The 18,700-nt window shown below is 35.5% G+C and overlaps 2 protein-coding genes across 6 annotated transcripts; one reads left to right on the top strand and one right to left on the bottom strand.

Moving 5' to 3' along the window:
* Nucleotides 1-3,236: 3,236 nt before the first annotated feature.
* Nucleotides 3,237-5,979, top strand: LOC110113935. Of its 5 annotated transcripts, none has more exons than XM_028693450.1 (4): nucleotides 3,237-4,218; nucleotides 4,316-4,368; nucleotides 4,558-4,972; nucleotides 5,080-5,979. In XM_028693450.1, exons 2-4 carry the CDS (start codon nucleotides 4,363-4,365, stop codon nucleotides 5,469-5,471), a joined length of 813 nt encoding a protein of 270 aa, XP_028549283.1. In that variant the 5' UTR covers nucleotides 3,237-4,218; nucleotides 4,316-4,362; the 3' UTR covers nucleotides 5,472-5,979. The 5 variants fall into 5 exon arrangements, with proteins under 5 accessions (XP_028549283.1, XP_028549285.1, XP_028549282.1 ...); XM_028693452.1 differs by having other exon boundaries at nucleotides 3,238-4,218; nucleotides 4,316-4,382; XM_028693449.1 differs by having other exon boundaries at nucleotides 3,238-4,218; nucleotides 4,316-4,441.
* An 8,313-nt stretch (nucleotides 5,980-14,292) lies between these two features.
* On the bottom strand, nucleotides 14,293-18,248 carry LOC110113929 (growth-regulating factor 6). Its single transcript, XM_020846652.2, has 4 exons — nucleotides 17,724-18,248; nucleotides 17,042-17,266; nucleotides 16,316-16,649; nucleotides 14,293-15,348 (listed from the first exon to the last, which is right to left on the bottom strand). The coding sequence occupies exons 1-4, from the start codon at nucleotides 18,070-18,072 to the stop codon at nucleotides 14,565-14,567; spliced, it is 1,692 nt and encodes a 563-aa protein (XP_020702311.1). The 5' UTR covers nucleotides 18,073-18,248; the 3' UTR covers nucleotides 14,293-14,564.
* Nucleotides 18,249-18,700: the final 452 nt, after the last annotated feature.

Here is an 18,700-nt window from a genome sequence, read left to right as displayed (position 1 = left end):
TTATAGACAGCTCTTTGGATCATTTCAATACTTGACAACAACCCTATCAGATATTCTTTTTGCTGTAAACCGTTTATGTCAACATATACACAATCCATATCTCATTCATTTTCAGGTGCTCAAGCAAGTACTTCATTACATTAAAGGCAAATTCCATCTTGGCTTGCTTATTTCTCACTCCACATTTGACTTACAGGCATATGCAGACGTAGATTGGGCTGCATACAACATTGATCGTCATTCTATCATAGGTAACTGTTCTTTTCTTGGTTCAACCTTGAGCTCTTGGAGTGTCAAAAACAAACCTTTGTGGCCAAATCTTCTATTGAAGTTGAATATAGAGCCTTGTCCATGGCTGCCTGTGATATTGATACGCTTAAGGGCCCACCATTTGGGGCCCAGGGGAGTTAGTATTCACTACGTAAGTAGGAGAAATCGTGGGAGAAATAATTAGGAAAGTTTATTTAAGGAAAGATGGCTGATTTGAATTCAGATTTGGGAGGGAATTATGAATGTTTTATTAAGGGGAAAAGACTAATTTGGGGGTTGATTTGGGTGTAATTAATAAGGAGGTGTTTTCTAATTTAAGAGGATATATTTGGGGGTTGATTTAGAGAGGGTTAATTAGAAAATATTTCCTAATTGAAGATGGTTGATTTGGATGGTATTAATTAGTAATTATTTTCTAATTAAAGAAGACAAATTTAGGGGCTGATTTGGGAGAGAAATAATTAAGAAAATAGGGTAGATTTGAGAGGGAATTAGAGGAGGTCTATTTTGGTATTTTATTGTTTACGGTTTGGTTTAAATAGTTAATTTACCCTAGGGTTAGGATATGTTTCTCATTCATTTTCAGGTGCTCAAGCAAGTACTTCATTACATTAAAGGCAAATTCCATCTTGGCTTGCTTATTTCTCACTCCACATTTGACTTACAGGCATATGCAGACGTAGATTGGGCTGCATACAACATTGATCGTCATTCTATCATAGGTTACTGCTCTTTTCTTGGTTCAACCTTGAGCTCTTGGAGTGTCAAAAACAAACCTTTGTGGCCAAATCTTCTATTGAAGTTGAATATACTATATAGAGCCTTGTCCATGGCTGCCTGTGATATTGATAGGCTTGGGGGCCCACCATTTGGGGCCCAAGGGAGTTAGTATTCACTGTGTAAGTAGGAGAAATCATGGGAGAAATAATTAGGAAAGTTTATTTAAGAAAAGATGGCTGATTTGAATTCAGATTTGGGAGGGAATTATGAATGTTTTCTTAAGGGAAAAAGACTAATTTGGGGGTTGATTTGGGTGCAATTAATAAGGAGGTGTTTTCTAATTTAGGAGGTCATATTTGGGGGCTGATTTAGAGAGGGTTAATTAGAAAATATTTCCTAATTGAAGATGGTTGATTTGGATGGTATTATTTAGGAATTATTTTCTAATTAAAGAAGACATTTAGGGGCTGATTTGGGAGAGAAATATTTAAGAAAATAGGGTAGATTTGAGAGGGAATTAGAGGAGGTCTATTTTGGTATTTTATTGTTTACTGTTTGGTTTAAATAGTTAATTTACCCTAGGGTTAGGATATGTTGTGTTTGTTGAATTTAATTTGTTCTTAGGTTGTGAGGGCTCTAGCTGCTGGTTAGAAATTTGGGAGAGTCGGATCTTCAATTAGATCTTCCTCTCTAATTGAAGATCCATTGTATCTTATTTGTTCTCTAAAATAAAAAAACTTATGGTGTGTTCTTCTTCTCAATTTCTCTTATGGTTTGCTAATTTGGTTGAAAGTTCTTCTACTTCGTATCAAATTGGTATCAAAGTACTTTTTTGGGACCTATGATAGCGAAGAAGGTGGAGGCTTTGGAAAGTAAGATGGAGCAATCAAATCCGGCTTGGAGAGGAGGTTTTCATCCATGGAAGCAAGGCTTTCTAACCTGGAAGATATGATAAGGAAGTTGATCGAGATGCAATCGAAGGCTTTGTCGGCTATTTCTAGGGCTGAACTAAAGGGAAAGAAAATTTTGGAGGAGATGATTAAGAAGCTTATTGAGATGCAATCCAAAACTTCACTGGCGGTTCCGATGACTAACCCTAACCACGATTTGTCCGAGATTCCCTTGGCAGAATCTAAGGGAAAAGAGATCGGGCGAGAAGAATTCGAAGTACTTTTATCGACACCCATCTCCTAGGGCTCTTATAAGGGGCGGATCAAGGTTTCTGGCTTGAGGGGACCGCACTATGGGAGGGTGATCGACTACTATAAGTGGTATTTCAGGCAAGGGGAATGGGCCATCGGAGAAGGACGGGGTTAAGAGCTACCTTTTAGGGCTCCAATATGGGACATAATAGGGTTTTTTGATGGGGTGGTCGACCACTATGAGAGGTCTTATGGGCAAGGGGTGTTGATGACTGGAGGAGGGGGACAAGTCAAGCCATGGGGATTGGTTCATGTGAGGTAGGTGGAAGAAAAGTGGGATTCCCATCCTCGATATAAGGGGAAAGCATGGAGGGGTTATGACAACCACTACATAAGAGAAGGAAGCAACTATTGGGGCAGTAGCGATTCTAGGGTGAGAAAGTTGAAGATGTAAATGATTGATGATAAGGAAAAGGGGCAACTCAAAACTTTCAACAAACAAATTGAAGAGGATAAAAAAACAATCATCTCAAGGAATGGTCTTATTGAGCTCTCAATATGTTCTTAGCATCCTGGTTTATTATTTAGGAAGTACTTATTAGGTGGACGGATTTGTTGGAGTACGAAACCACATGAGAGCCATATGAGGTGATTAGGAGATCATTCCTATCTTCCATCTTGAGGGCAACATGCTTTTTTTGGGGGAAAGTATTGATATGCCAAGGGGACCCACCTTGTGGGGCCCAGGGGAGTTAATATTCACTATGTAAGGAGGAGAAATCATGAGAGAAATGATTATGAAAGTTTATTTAGGGAAAGATGGCTAATTTGGATTTAGATTTGGGAGGGATTTAGGAATGTTTTATTAAGAGAAAGAGGTTGATTTGAGGGTTGATTTTGATGGAATTAATTAGGAGATATTCCCTAATTGAAGATGGTATATTTGGGAGTTAATTTGGAGGGGGTTAATTATAAAATATTTCCTAATTGAAGATGACTGATTTGGGGGGCTGATTTAGAGGGGATTAATTATGAATTATTTTCTAATTGAAGAAGGTAGATTTGGGGGCTGATTTGAAGGCTGATTTATTTAAGAAAATATGGCAGATTGGGGATTGATTTCGGAGGGAATTAAGGGAGGGCTGTTTTGATTTTTTTTTTTATTGTTTGCTTTAAATAGTTGATTTACCCTAGGGTTATGATATGTCATGTGTTTGTTGAATTTAGTTTGTTCATAGGTTGTGACGGTTCTAGCTGTAAGCTAGAGATTTGGGAGAGTTGGATCTTCCTCTTCAATTTATGATCCATTGTATATTGTTTGTTCTCTTTCATATTTTCTAAAATAAAAAAATTGTGGTGTGCTTTTCTTCCCAATTTCTCTTGTGGTTTGTTGATTTGGTTGAAACTTCTTCTACTTCGTATTAGGTATCATTTGGCTTTTGAATATTATTAGTAGAATTTGGTATCTCTATTTGCCATCCGACCAAACTCTTCTGTGACAATTTGTCTACACATGCCTTTACAGACAACCCGGTCTTTCATGCTCGAACAATGCATATCGAAATTGATGTTCACTTTATCCGAAATTGTATCAAGTTTCATCACATTGTTGTTTGTCACCTAGCGTCCATAGATCAACCAACTGACTTATTCATGAAATCTCTTAGCTCTCAACATTTTTCTCAACTTGGTGACAAGTTAACAATTGAACCTACCATTGTCAACTTGAGGGGGTGTGAGTAGAACAACTGATAAGTTGATGCAGTTATAGCATTTACAGCTCACAGCTCCACTAGAAATGTTCCAGCATCATACCTTTACAGAACTATTATTTGCAGCCGTTGGATCACTGTTACATTCATCTAAGCCTTTGCTTTATAGCTGCTTCTAATTCCTTCTCTTAATGTATACATGTACTTTTTTAGCTCTATAGTTAATATAGATATATGTAGAAACTGAAGATGAATATTCTGCTCCTCTGTTTTGCGTATTTCCTTTCTCTTATACTCTACTGTTCTACTACGTAATCTCACACTGCAGGTGATCAAAAGTTAACAAGTCCCTATCTGATGCAAAATACCTACAGGTATCCTCCAGTTCAGGTTCATCGTATTCAAGCTTCCTTCAATTTAGTGAACTCTCCCAAATCATAGACCTGTTCATTAGTGCTTCATTTTAATCAGAAATAGGAGATTGGTACGCTGGAGCTGATTTACAACCTAATGATTTGATGGAGGTTGGTTTATAAGGGTATAACAACAGTAGAACCCAACCGTCATAACTGCTTATATATGTTTCAATTTATTCAGGTGCTTTCTGTTTATTAGGTAAAACATGCCTCATTATGGCTCAATATTACTTATATATGGGCCCGTTCCCCACTCTTCTCTGCCATCCATTTTTATTGTCCTCTTTCTCTTCTGAGCTCTCTCTTACTGTAGAGCGAATGGCTCCTTTACCTTTTTCAAATCCTCCCGAGCTGGTTGGTAGGAGGCTTTACGAGCTTCTTGAGCAGCCACAGGAGCCTTTCCTCATGGAAGTCTACCTTCTTGAGAATGGGTGCTCAGGCAGGATCGTAAGGTCTCCGTCTTCACCTTCCTGCTGGCCTTTAAATGCTGCTGGCAAGAGACTACGTAAGTTTGGAAGCCATGGGGGCATTAGGAGGAGCAGAGTAGCTGGCTTCCTGAGACGTGTAATCGTCAATCTTGTCTACTGCAAGGCCCTCAGGAAGGCCTTGCATTTGGATAGGAAGACCGCCGCTAATAAAAGATCCAACATCTTTGATTTCTTCTTGGTTGAGTTGCAGCATTCTGATGAAAGCTACCCTTCTGGTAAACAAAGTAAGTATATTTTTTCCTGTTTTCTAACCTCCTTTCTCCCCCCTTTATGAGTAATATATATGTATCCATGCTGCTTCATTGTTTTTCCTTTGCTGCATCAATCAAAGATGAATGCCCATTGCCCTCAAGCTCCATCAACTTAAAGGAAACTCGTGAGAAATCCCTGTGCCAGAAGAAGGTAAATTTTAGTAACAGTAGAAGGCTTCTGTTTGACTGCTTGAGCGACTCAGAGGGGAGAATTTGGAACTTCCATGGTTGTTTGAACTCTGAGCTGTTTGAAGAGTCAATGAATGAGCTGATTTTTTCATGGGAGAGGGAAAAAGGAGATGTAACCAGCCTGACGCAGATAGTAGTTTCAGAATTTGCAAGACTCAGAGAGAAAAGGAACCAATTGAAGCCTGAGGCAAGGGAGATTGGGCTTTCCTTAGAAGCAGCTATCTTCGATGATCTTATGGAAGAAACCATTATGGATATGATGAACTCAAATTTTCACACATGAGGATTTGTTATTGTCAATGGGGTGGTGAAAGCCATGTGGTGATTAATTACATGCAAAACACCCACTTGTTAGGAAGTTGGAAGTAGGCCCGTGTTATTAGGAAGTGAAGATATAATTTGGGTCAGTGGAGCACACGTGAGCTTGTATTTTCTCTGAGCTTCAGCACATGGTGAAGTGGTCCTTTAAATAAGTTACAGTGGCTTTACCTGAAGCTGAAGTTACAGTGGCACTATTTGCTGGGCAAAACAAGCTCTGTGGACCACTGCAATGGTGATTTTTTATCAGACATTATTAAAGGATTTGGAAAGGATGTTTAACTTTTTCAATGGCTTGTTGTAACACTTAAGCTTGTAATAGCTCACATAATCACTTGTCTCAGCTTTAAATGGATTCGGAAGATTCATATTGTTGTTGCCTTTGGTTCACTCTGGAAACATTTAGAGCTGCTGTTACTGTTATGAACAATTTTTAGTTAATTAGAAGCTGTTAGGTTTCTTTTCTTTTTTTCTCTGAACTGTGTAAACAGAATTTAATAGTTGAAATGTTTATTTTTCTTTTTTTTATTTCATTTTGGGAAGTTATGAATTTGTCGGCTAGAAATTAGAAAATAGGAAAAAAAGGGAAAAGTATGATAATATTTTCTTAGGAATGCAGACAAGTATTAAAGAATGTTCTTTTCAAAGAATCCTATGGAGCCATACATGCTATTTGCTGTGTTGGGGATCGGATCAGAACTGGGATTAATTATTCTGTGCGGACGCTAAACACCGTTCAGAGACCAATCATAATATGTCATGTCACCCCTTCGCTCTATAACGCGTGGTACCGTTCAGAATATCTCCGGATTATGTTCTGCATCCGGTCTCCGCACAGAATAATTTCTCTAGAATTGGATATGCTGATTCATGAAAAACAGAAGAATAAATTCTGGGGAGAATCAGATTTAATCTGAAAGCGAAATTGCATGGATCGCAAGGCATTCATAAAGCAACGGTCAGCCATAAAATTAGGAGCAATTTTATGTCGAGTGTTTTTGTCGGAGACCTGGACAAAATGATAAAGCTAAAGGATATACGATCAAAACAGAAAACTGCAATTTTTTATAGAATGATTTTGTCTGCATTTCCTAAATACCTTTTAGGGGAACGAATTGGCAAAGCTTATCTTACACATCCTTCAGGACTCAGGAGCCCACATACTAATTGATGTGAGAAATTTTCCGGAGATTAATCAAAATGCATCACATCAGTGGAACCGAGCGATATTGAGCATTACCGAGCCACGCTACCGAGCGAAAGGGTGGTTTGGCGCATTCTGGTTGGTCTCCGGATGGCATTTGACAACTGCATAGAATAATTAATCCATTGATGCAAGTCAAAATCAACCGAATAAAAAACTTGCAATAAATTTTCTTTGAAATTAGCTTTCAGTAAACTTCAGGTGTTTACGAAAATAGTTTAAATGCACTTTGCTAAAAAAATTAAACATAAATAAACGTGTTGATTTAAAATTTTGTATTTTAATTAGAGATTTGGTCAATGAAGTCAACATTGGTGCATATTTTTTAATATTAATTGAATTTTAAAAATTAATAAAATATATTTTGTGCATGTAAGAAAAGTTTTAAAATCAATATAAAATCTTTATAAGATCAAATTAAAAAAAATTAAATAAATAACTGCAGATTAAAATAACATCTAAAATTTTAGTAATAAGAAATCACAAAGTGTTGATATTTTTATTATTATTTATTGTTAGCGTCATTTTAAAGGGATTTTCTTTCTTTAAGTTCTTTAAATGATAACCATTTTTATATTATTATTATAACCATTTTCTTCATATAGGAAGTATCACATAATAATGCATTAGAATATCATTTCCTTCAAAAAATATTCCTTTATGGAATGATGATTAGAAAGAAGACTTGAATACAATATAATAGAAATAATCTATGCAATATATTAGTACAAAAAATTAAAGACAAATTTGTATTATTTGTCAAAACATTTAATAAAAATACCTTGGTTAAATTTTTAATCTGAATGATTCAAAAACTTATTGAAATAAATGCAATTTAATTTTGATTGGTCACTCATTTTTATAATTTCTTAAAATAAATCTAAAAATAAAAAATCCATCTTCATCATACTGCACTCAAAATTTTCTTTTTCTTAAATATTTTTTTCTAATTTCAAGTAATTAAAATAAGCACTACATCCATTCCGAAAGAAAAAAAAATTGATAAAACAGTCATGTAATGTTGTAGGTAAAGAAGCTTATGGATTGAGCTTCAGAGAACGGAAACAGAAAACGCTTTATAGAAGAGGAGCAAAACATTTTTCATGTTATTTACTATAGCAATGTTTAGACATATACAAAACTATAAGAAGAAAACTGAAATGACCAAGATGCCCTGGTTAGTTAAAAAAAACACAAAGCAATTGTGCAGAGCAAAAAGTGAGGCGGTTGAACCAGAAGCAGAACATGTCAACTGGAGGAAAAATTATTGCGTCCTCCCACCGCCAAAAAACTCGGTTTTTGCTCGGTATTGCTAGGTATTATTTGGTAATGACGAGGAATATCATCATGTGAAGACCAATACCGAGTTATACCGAGCAATACCGAGCACATGCCGAGTTTTCTCTAGGAAAAACTAGGTATTTTTTGTATTGCTCGGTATTGCTCAGTATAGCTCGGTATAACTCGGTATTGGTCTTCACACGATGATATTCCTCGTTATTGTTTGGTATTGCTCGGTATTTGCTTGGTATTTCTCGTTTTTTAGTGCGATTTTAGCTCTGGGAGGACGCATCTCTACGTCAGGTGGGAGGACGCAATAATTTTTCCAGCTGGAGTGGATAAGTGTCGATGGTGAAATACTCTTAGCAGTATGTCCTCAAATTTTAAACTTGAAACCCTTTCTTTGATCTTTTGCTTAGTACCTATCCTATCTTTTGCCGCTAAAGCTGACTCTCTATCTCTTTTTAAAGTATTTACAAGATTGTATCATATGGAATAAGTTGATCAATAATCACAAAAAAACTTGGGAAAGAACAAGACATATGGAGTTCATGAGAGACCATTGATTATATTAATCTTTGAATAAGCTACATGTGCTCCAAGCTAAGAGATATAGAACATAATTTATACAATGTTTCTTAAGTACCCCAGAAAGAAACCAATTCATTAGGTGGACATAAAAGTAACATTGACACAAAACTCAATCTAATGATATCTTAGATATAAGAAATGAAAAAAGAGGTTATTATTTTACAAAGGAATTTTTTCTATCTAAAATATAGCTTATAAAATCTACTACTTAAAAAAAATGAACCCACTACCATAATTTTATTAAAGAAACTTTAAAAATTGTACTACTAAAATAATACATTAAACATCATAATATGCAAGAGATAAATTAAAAACTTTCAAATTGCAAAATATGAGATAATTCAAAGAGTGAGGAGACCTGCTAAAATTCCATTACGGAGGCCACTATAATTCCTCAAATCGCACACACACAAAAACCTTTTAGCATGTTTAAGTTCATGAAACAATTTGTAAGAGATAAAACTTGTTTCCTTGACATAGTCTCTCATAAGCCTTGTATTGGATTCATCAACTATCTATCAAACATGTTCAACTTGCTAAAGTACCCAGATGGAGAAATTTCTAACAGAAATTTAAAATTAATGGTCAGGACCTCACCATCTTCCTCGGATCAGTGATGCGAGTCATCCGACCCTATCTACTCGTCTGCACACATATATATAGTATTATTATAAAATGGGGTTGAGTTTCCACCAAAATTAAATTATGGTCTTTCATTTTATTTCTTCAAATATGATGCTGACCCTTTAATATTTTTATCAAATATTAATATGAATATTTAATAAATTTAAATATATATATAATTATTACTTAATTGTTAACTCTATCCCCCGATTTTCATTTTGACAACTAATGGGGGCGGTAGAGTAACCTAAAAAATTATGAAAATGATTTATATAGGACTCTATTAATTCCTAAACAATATTTAAGTTTTTTTATATAAAAATTATAAAAAATCTCACTTAATATATGCAAGTATACATGTCGAATCAGATAATATAGTGATAGAGTAGAGTATCGATCCCACGAGTAAGAATGCTTACATGTAAATACTAGTACTGTCTACTTCAAGTACAACAATTATCTTACTCAATAAAATAAGTTTTGATTGAGATTCAATACTTTAATTTAAAATAACAAATAATTAAATGAAACACTATTGGGATAAATTATTTTGAATTGATAGAATGTAAATATAATATGTTTCCTAATGATTCTCTTTTATATTGATGATATTAAGAGCATATGCACCACCGACCGCTCAGTCAAACATGAAAAGACAAAAGATATATTAAACTCTTCCAACTTCAAAAAAAATCACTCTAAACTCCCATAGTTTATCACCTTATGAAAATCTTAGAAGAGTAAATAAAGCTTGTACTGTTAAAGCCCTCTCATGTTAATTCATCTTTATAAATTTGATACATGACAAGCACTATGCCTATGCTTGTATCATACTAATCCAACATACCTAGTTGTGCCTACTTTTATATTCCTAGGATCCACATTACATCTGATATTAATTACACATATGACCATTGTGTGCATTAAATAAATATCTGTTAAATTGAAAACATCATGGAATAATTAATGAAGAGAACTCATTAGTACTCCATATTTGATTTACACCATCAATTCAAAACTAGAGAATTTATCCATATATAAATAACAAGTGAAACATATTCATTTTTATTAATTGCACAAAAGAAAGAAAGTCAAGAAGAAAAGATATCACCGGATGATTCAATGATCTCATATACACTTCTCCATGAACTTACAGAATTGCTTCCACAAACATAAGTCAAGCACTCTAATGGAATGTATCTAATACTTCTCTGAATTTCCTTAGTTTTCACCCCCTAAGGAAAAATTAAAGAAGCAATACAAAGACTGAAACTAAATTGTATAAGGTTTTTAAGATGTTGGAGGGTTGGAAGGCTAAGCTTTTATCCTTTGCTGGGAGAATTCAATTCATTAAATTTAGTATTTAGAACTCTAAACTCCATTGGATTAGAGGTTCTTTTTTACATAAATCTTTTTGTGAATTCATTGATAAATGTTGTGCCAGGTTTATTTTTCATGGTGATATTCAAGGCAAAAAATTGAATCTCAGCTCTTAAAGGAAAACTTATCTTCCTAAGAACTATGGTGGTCTTGGGATTCCCTCTATTTCTGCTTTAATTCATGCCTTGTCTTCTTCTTTGACTTGGAGATGCCTTTCTTCTAAATCCCTCCTCAGTTGCTAGTTTAAAAATTCTTATGTATCTTTTTGGAAATCGATCACTGGTAAAGCTTATGCTTGGTGGAAACACTTGGTTAAAGTTGTTATTTCTATTAAATTCAATATTTATTATAAGATTGGGTATGGCAATGACATTACTCTTTGGTGGAATCCTTGGTGTAATAGTAACTCTCTGGCTTCCCTGGTTCTAATGTTGCGTTTCCCTCTAATGCTCTTGTGGCTGCTATTATTTCCAATAGGGATTGGGTTGTTCCAAATGTTTGGTCCTACTCCCTATATAACTCTAACTCTACCATCTCTCTTACTTATGTTGGGAAAGATCTCTCTTTAGAACAATATGGAAAATCCTAATTTAGAAACTTTATTAATGATTCTTATAAATTTTATGAAGAGGTTGACTAGTATAATTATCTTCGGCATAAAAGATTTTGTTTGATGTTCTATTTTGTTGTTTGTTTTTCTTTGGTTATTGGGCTTAAAATTGCTAATCAACTTAAGCTTAGGGGAATTCCTACTATCCCTATATGTTCTTTTTGTAACTGCAGTGATGAATCTATTTCTCATTTATTTTATAAATGTGATTTTCATTCAGCATTTTAAAATATGTCTTTTCTGGAGCTGTTATTTTTCAATTCAAACCTAATATTTGCTAAGTTTTCAATTGCATTTTTGGGGACTACAAGTTATTCATTAAATCAAAAAAGTATTACTATTTGGCTATTTGTGCTTCTATCTACTATATTTGGAGAGAAATGAATTGCAAAAGATATGGGGGCTCACTCTTCTATCAATACTTCTTTAATTTTGTTAAGTTAGGTTATTAGAGCTAAGATTAGTAGTTGAAAAATCTTATGCTTATTATTCCAATGCCTTTTCTGGTTTTTTAACATATCTTCTCTAGTATTTTGGAGATTGTTTTTGCTGGCCGGTGCCTTCATTCCTCTATGATTATTTTGGTTTCATGAGGGCTTAGCTGTTGATGTTTGTTGTGGACGATGATGTGGTTGCCTTCATCCCAACTTGGACGGCCAAGGCTTTGTCATGGCAACCTTGTAGGCTTTGTGGATCTTGGGTTTATTCTAGCTACTAATGAGTGATATTTTGGATGCTTTGGTTCAGTTATCCATTTCCTCCTCTACTACCTTGCTGCTAGATGTATTTGTTGTTGGGGGTGAGATAAGGAGTAAACAATAATAATGACGAAAAAAGCAAGAAAGTAAAAAAAGCCGAAAAAGTAAAGGACACAACGATTTAACGTGAAAAAACTCAAAATAGGTAAAAAAAACCATTAACCCACACTACACCAAGAAATTCACTATGAATTTGGAGAAATAAGTACATATCTCTCTTCTCTCTCACACTCTTTTTGCTTCTCTTCTCACATGCACTGTTCACGCTCTTGTCCTAACTTCTCATAAAATACAAGAGAGAGTAAGTTATAATCCCCAAGGGACACAACCCTTGAGAAAAACAAGAAAAATAACTATTTAGTTTGTCTTGCAGTGCTGCGACGCTAGTGCCCAATCTCTATTTGACAATGCTGTATCGTTCATACACTCAACGTTGTAGTGCTCAGTCAGTCTTGACTCGCTACGGCATCATATCTAGATTGCTGCGGTGCTCTACTATGTCTTTCAACATTAGGGCGCTCGAGTAAGCAGTGCCACGACGTTGTACGGAAAAGAAAAAAAATACTCGCCATGGCGTTGTTCTGGAAAAAAAATTAGGTGCAAAGAACCCGAATCCAAGCAGGGGTAAATCCCCTGCACCCCTCAGCGAGCACGACAAAACAAGCAAATTGATCAACATAATCAGATTCCACACATAATATTTTTTGGGGCAGAGTATCATTTGGTTGGGCTATTTCTATTTGTTATGTATTTTTTAGGGACATTGTGCCCAATGGACGATCCTTAGTCTAAGCAACGAGGTTGGTTTTCTTAATGTTGGTTTTTGGGAAATAAGGCTTTGCGGTTTTTGCCTCTAGTCGTTTTGGTAGTTTTGTTCTTTAGCTTTTTGAGGTTGTGATGCAGTGCATCATGGACGCGGACTCAACCACATGGGAGGAAGGCGACCACCTCTCTGATATCTCACTACTTATTATAATTCCTTAGTTCCACTACTATCTTTGTCTTTTAGCTACAATAGCACATGCTAGCTTTTTAGTTGTTTTTACAAATTATAGCAAAGGAACCCTGAGGCATATATTGTCAGGGAAGGACTGAAACAAGTTAGAAAAAGAATACTAACATTTTGCGATTCCTAGAACTCTGAAGTTCTATTATCTTTTCTCAGCTTCATTGTTTTCTTGCAGGTCCCGGGATTCCTTGGTGAAGTTAGCACATCAGGTTGTCGTTCAATCTTAGCAGTTAAGGTGTTTTTGGTTTTCTTACCTCCCCTGTGGAGGTTTCTATGAAGTTTTTTCTTATCAATGAACGTGGGGAAAATCCCTTTAATTTTCCCAAAAAAAAAAAAGAGGAACAGTATAGACTTTAGAGATCTGAACGAGGAGCTAAGAAAAGCATTCCCTTCTTTCAGGTTGCAGGAAAAAAAAGAAATTTTTGTTAAGTTTAGAGCATCAAATATGGCATTAAAAATAGTCGAGGCATTACAAATCCCAAAGAAACAAAGACATTTTGGCTTTGTTTTTGTTTCGCAGATGCAACAAATTTTGCAATATTACCATCAGCGTGGATTGACCAAAGATGGGATATTAAGAAGGTTTATCTAAATAGAATACCCTGCACTTTGGCTTTTATGTGAAAAGAGATGATAATTTCATAACTTTATAAATAAGTCCACAGTGTATCCTATCTAAGAAAAGCAATCATGTAAAGATTTCGAGAATCTCTGGCGTGATCATAACAAATATGAATATGCTTTTTTATAATCGTATTTTCCTATCTAATATTACAAATTTTGAATACCAGAGTTTTAAAGCAATGTTCAGTAGAGATAATATCAGGGTTCAGCAATGTAGGCATGCTGCATGCATGCCAACAAAATTAGGCGTGCATTTTTGTTTATTGATTGTGCAAAAAATTAACTTTTTTGTCTAAATAAGAAAGATTCCAATATTATGTGTGTAAATATCCTTATTTTAAAAATATTTTTCTTTTTTAATTAAAAATTAAACAAAACAAAGCTAGATTTAATTGGATAAACTTTGCAAAATATTGTTTATTTTTGTGTGAAGATTTTCTTTTTTCTCAATTTTCGAATAAGATTTTGCCCATTATGGAAGTCAATTTATACATAAAAAATAGCACTTAAATTCTCTATTTGGTGCTTCAGCTTCTCATGAGACCATCACCAAGAACAGACAAATGTGAAGTAATTACCTGACAACTGAAGGCCAATCCAAAGACAACGCATTTCCAGTTAGTAGGAGAAAATTCATGGGAAGCATAATTTGGTGCAGAAGATGATGGATTCTCTAAAAATGCTTTTGCAGTAAAAATCTGCATTAAGTAAATCAATCAGATAGATTTTTTTGTTGCTCAGAGTTGGCAAGCTTGCTGATAAATACGTCTGAAAAAGCTCATCAGAAGATCTAGCATAATCTCTTGAGTATCAGTGAGAAGTTACACAGAATTAAAAACTCAAACACAATAGTTTCATAGTCTACTGATGTGTGGACATTTAAAAGCCAGCCACAATGCAAGTTACAAAAATATAATGGACTCCTCTAGTTTTCTTACTCTCTACACATCATCTTAGATGCTTTTTGTCTGAGAAGCTTACAACATGGTAATAGTCCACAGATTTACAACGTTTAATCCGAGGTCATCAACTTCATGAGCCTTATGCCTCTCTACTCGCGGGCTACTCCCTGTGCTACTTGGCAGTGAAACAAAGCAAGTTTTCTGCAACACTCCGGTGGGCAATGAATCCAACCTAGGGCTTGAATTCCAACCGTTGCTCAGCAAGTTCAGTGGAGAAGATGAGTTGTTCATGCTATTGTTCTCAGTGATCATACTTTTGTTTTTCAAAACCTCCCCAAGAGGTCCACCTATCATAGGGTCCCAAGAAACTGGTATCCAACTATAATGTCTATTGTTACCTTCTTTCAAAGGATTGGAGGATGATGCCAGTTTATACTTTTTGGGTGAGGAAGAAGATGAAGAGTAGTGAGAAGAGCCCATAGGGATTGAAATAGAGAGCTGCATTCTGTCAGTGTGCATTTCATTCACATCAGGCCAGGTGATGGTTGAATGTTTAGAGTGGCTTTTTGGCCAATCATCAATGAAATGAAGAAGGGGGTGAGATTTGGATTGTTGATCCTGCATTTTAGGTGCAAGCATACAAGTTAATTTCTCAGGGTCAGAGCTTCTTGGAGGGTTACTTGGGGAATCAGGTAAGGTCAGGCCAAAGTCCGCGCAAACAATAGTTCCTTCAAAGGAGGTTTGTTGTTTGAATATGGGGAACAAGGTGTCTGTGAACACAGAGCATAAATTGGTCGGTATGGAAGTGCTTTGGGAATTCTGAGCTCTTTCACTTTCAGTCCCTTTGTTCATAAGGAACCTGTAAGCATAAAAGAGAAATTTTGAATTGCTTTCAGTGTAATCATCAAGAAACAACACCAATAAACATGTTATATAAGTTTGGCATATCTCATGTATGAAAAGGCTAAGAGAATGTAAACAGGAGTGCAAAAAGGAGTACAAAAGAGCTTATTTTGAATTAGTTCAAGTGTAATTCTGTACAACGTGTAAAGCAAATGAGCCCACAATTTTCTATTGTGTTTAGCTTGTTCAATTGTTCAGTCAAACACAATTTTTTCACAAATATAAACCCACTTACTAATTCATATAAATTATATATGTATATGTTACCACGCATGTATATATAAACTTATTAACACTTGGCTAGGCAAGAATGAATACCAAGTGTAGCTCTGAACAGTAAAAAATTGCACAATTGCTTCAGATATCTCATAAAAGGAAGATGAAGATTGTGATTATAAGGCAAGAAATTACAACAGACCACTAAATCTTGAAAACGTTACTACATACAGTTTATCTTCATCATAGCGATTTGAGTACTCACATTAGGAGAGAAAGCATACAAGAGTGAATATTCTTACATTTCATTGCCACTTCACAGAACTGCCTTTAGAAGCAATCCAACTTTTGAAGCTTGTTTGCATTTTACTTTTTAGGCAGCTGATGGAATAAAGTTACATGCCTTATAACAATTCAGTAAATGAAGTTTCAAATGGCATTCAACAAAGTAAAGAGTGAAGAAACTCTTTCAAACTATTTGCAGTATTGACCTTATAGCAAAGTATGCAATATTTTTAAGGAAAAATCAAAGTAAATTTTAGGCCAACTGGAATTTTAGAAGTTTACTTAAGAATCAACCTATTTTGTTGATTCCTGCTCGAAACCATGCTTCTTAAATATGTGACGACTTATTTAGAGCACAGCTTGGAGAGACTAGTTACAAAATACAACCAGAAATAAATAAGGAAAATAAAGCTGTAAACAACCTATCAAATTGTGTAGGTGATGATTCTTCCATGCATGACTGCAAGCTTTTGATCTGTTGTTGATGTGCACTATTTATATTATTAGATGAACAACTTGAAACAGCCGATGCTGATTGTGAGGGGGTAGGCATAGCTGCTTTTGCAGCATGGCCATTGTGGCCTTCCACATGCTTTCTTGAACGATGGCGGCCTCGGTTCATGTGCCTCTCACAGTACTTCTGATCACCAACCGCATCCCTGGAACAACGCCATTTCTTTCCATCGGTTCTGCGGCATCTGCCGGACTCTGGATCAGCATTCCTAGCAAAAGCCAGATTAAAGGAACTACATCCTACTGCAAAAAATATGGATTATGATAAGGCAACAAAATTAGACCAAGCAAACACAAAATTTAAGACATCAATCGATACTTCTGAGTTACGATCCATTTTTATCAAACATTAATAAAGTATGCTAATGTTTTTTCAGCTAAAGAATTCAATGCTTGGAATAGAATCGCTTAATTTTGTGTTCATATTGCAAACACAAAGCTTCAAAATATATCTTACCATAATTCGTAAGTAAACCAACTTGTTAGAGTTCACTTGAAAATTTTAAAAATAAAAGGGAAGTGACAGAATAATGTGCAATCAACAAGCTTGAAATAAAAATAAATGCTCAAGCATTGATATATCATACATAGTGACTACCGCACTTGTACTTATACTCAGGGTAGCAGAGCCTTACATGCTCCTGTTCTATAAAATCCAGAAGCAAAGGAAGGGAACCCAGACGGATTGAGGTTTCTTCTGATTGGGATGACCAAACTTGATGGTACTGGCATTTTTGCAGCTAAGTATTTGTAGATCAGAGCCTGCTGTTCCAGTTCCATCCATTGAGATGGAGTGAAGGCACCTCTAAACCCAGGCACAATCCCATTCATGCTTACATTAGAGCTTCCATAGCACATGCCTGAGTACAATAACGAAAATAGTGAGAAGGAGCTTGCCAGTACTTTTCAAGAAAGTCATCAGAGTTACCACAAAAAAAAATAATAATAATAAAGCTCTCCCCTTCTATTCAATTCATTTCACCCCAACAACGAAACCATGTTTTTTAGGAGGAAGAAAACAAGAACATTGCAGTTCCTTTTGATGTTTATCTTTCCTGTCAGCTATCACATTCATTTTACCGGCTTCATTTATTCTTTGGAAAAAATGTGATAAGAGACTTTTAAATAACGCAACCCATCAGTACTAAATGGATGAAAAGAAAGATTTCAACTTCATCGGTCATGAGAGCAAAAAAACTAACAGAATAGAAAAACAAGCCATAAAACCGATTCGAAGTCCTTAAAAACAGAACACAATGAGCAACTCCATTTAACAACCCACCGTCAAAACATAGAAACTTTAGCAACTCTTATTACCTGAATTCCTGATGTAAGGTAAGGCCTCACAACTGCTGAACGCCATGACATCTGGTGTTGGCGAAGAAAAGGTCAGCATTTTCTCCCCATTAGAAGCAGGAGAGCAAGAATTGGGCCAAAGGAGAAAAGGCGTCGTCTTTCTTGTTGTTGTCAACATTGGATCAGTTTCGCTCATCTTTAGATGAATCAACTCGTCATTTTCCTCAAACCCCACAGTTGATCTCTCATGCTTGGAGTGGAAGCCAGATTCAAAGTCGCCTCTTTGCTTCACGGGTTCAGTCGCTAAGGAGGGACAAGCGGAAGAGAAATCTTCATTAGAACCAAAAGAGGTATAGAACAAACTGTCCATTTCTTTTGTGACCTAAATAGATGAGTTTGAGAAGGAGAAGGGATTCATGAGAAGGAGAAGTGAGGAAGAGAGACTAAAGGAGGAGCATGGTAAGTTGGACAAGTGGGGAAGAGAAGGATTTTGTGTGTTTATGAGGTCAGAAAAACCAGGCTGGTCTTCTTTTTGGAGAAGGCTCTTCCTTGTTGTGAGTAAATAATTGAAGGGTGAGAAATGAATTATTAATGGGGAGATGATAAATATGAGGATGCAACTTGCAAATGCCGAGACGACCAAACATCATAACATTTGGATTGGAGTTATTTTTTAGTAAAAATAATAGATCCCCACATAACAAAAAGAAATTAAATATTTCTCTGACGACGTATTATATTGTGCACATTTGTATATATAAGTGTATATAGTATATGCATAATGTATACAAAAATTTGTAGTATATTTTTGCGACATAAAATTACTCCCGAAGTCTACACATAATAATTTCTCTCATTCTCATGCTTTTAATTAGGGCTGTCAAAATCGGGATACGTGTCGGTTTGGATCCAACCCCGGACTGACTCGACACTATTTGACCTAACCCGTTTTTACAAATGGGTCCGTTTTTCAGACCCGAATCCAACCCGCTTCAGGT

Source organism: Dendrobium catenatum, unplaced genomic scaffold, assembly GCF_001605985.2.
Source record: "Dendrobium catenatum unplaced genomic scaffold, ASM160598v2 fragScaff_scaffold_289, whole genome shotgun sequence".
Classification (NCBI taxonomy): Eukaryota; Viridiplantae; Streptophyta; class Magnoliopsida; order Asparagales; family Orchidaceae; genus Dendrobium; species Dendrobium catenatum.
The sequence above is the reverse complement of the archived record's forward strand: the minus strand, read 5'-3'. Positions and strand labels throughout refer to the sequence as shown.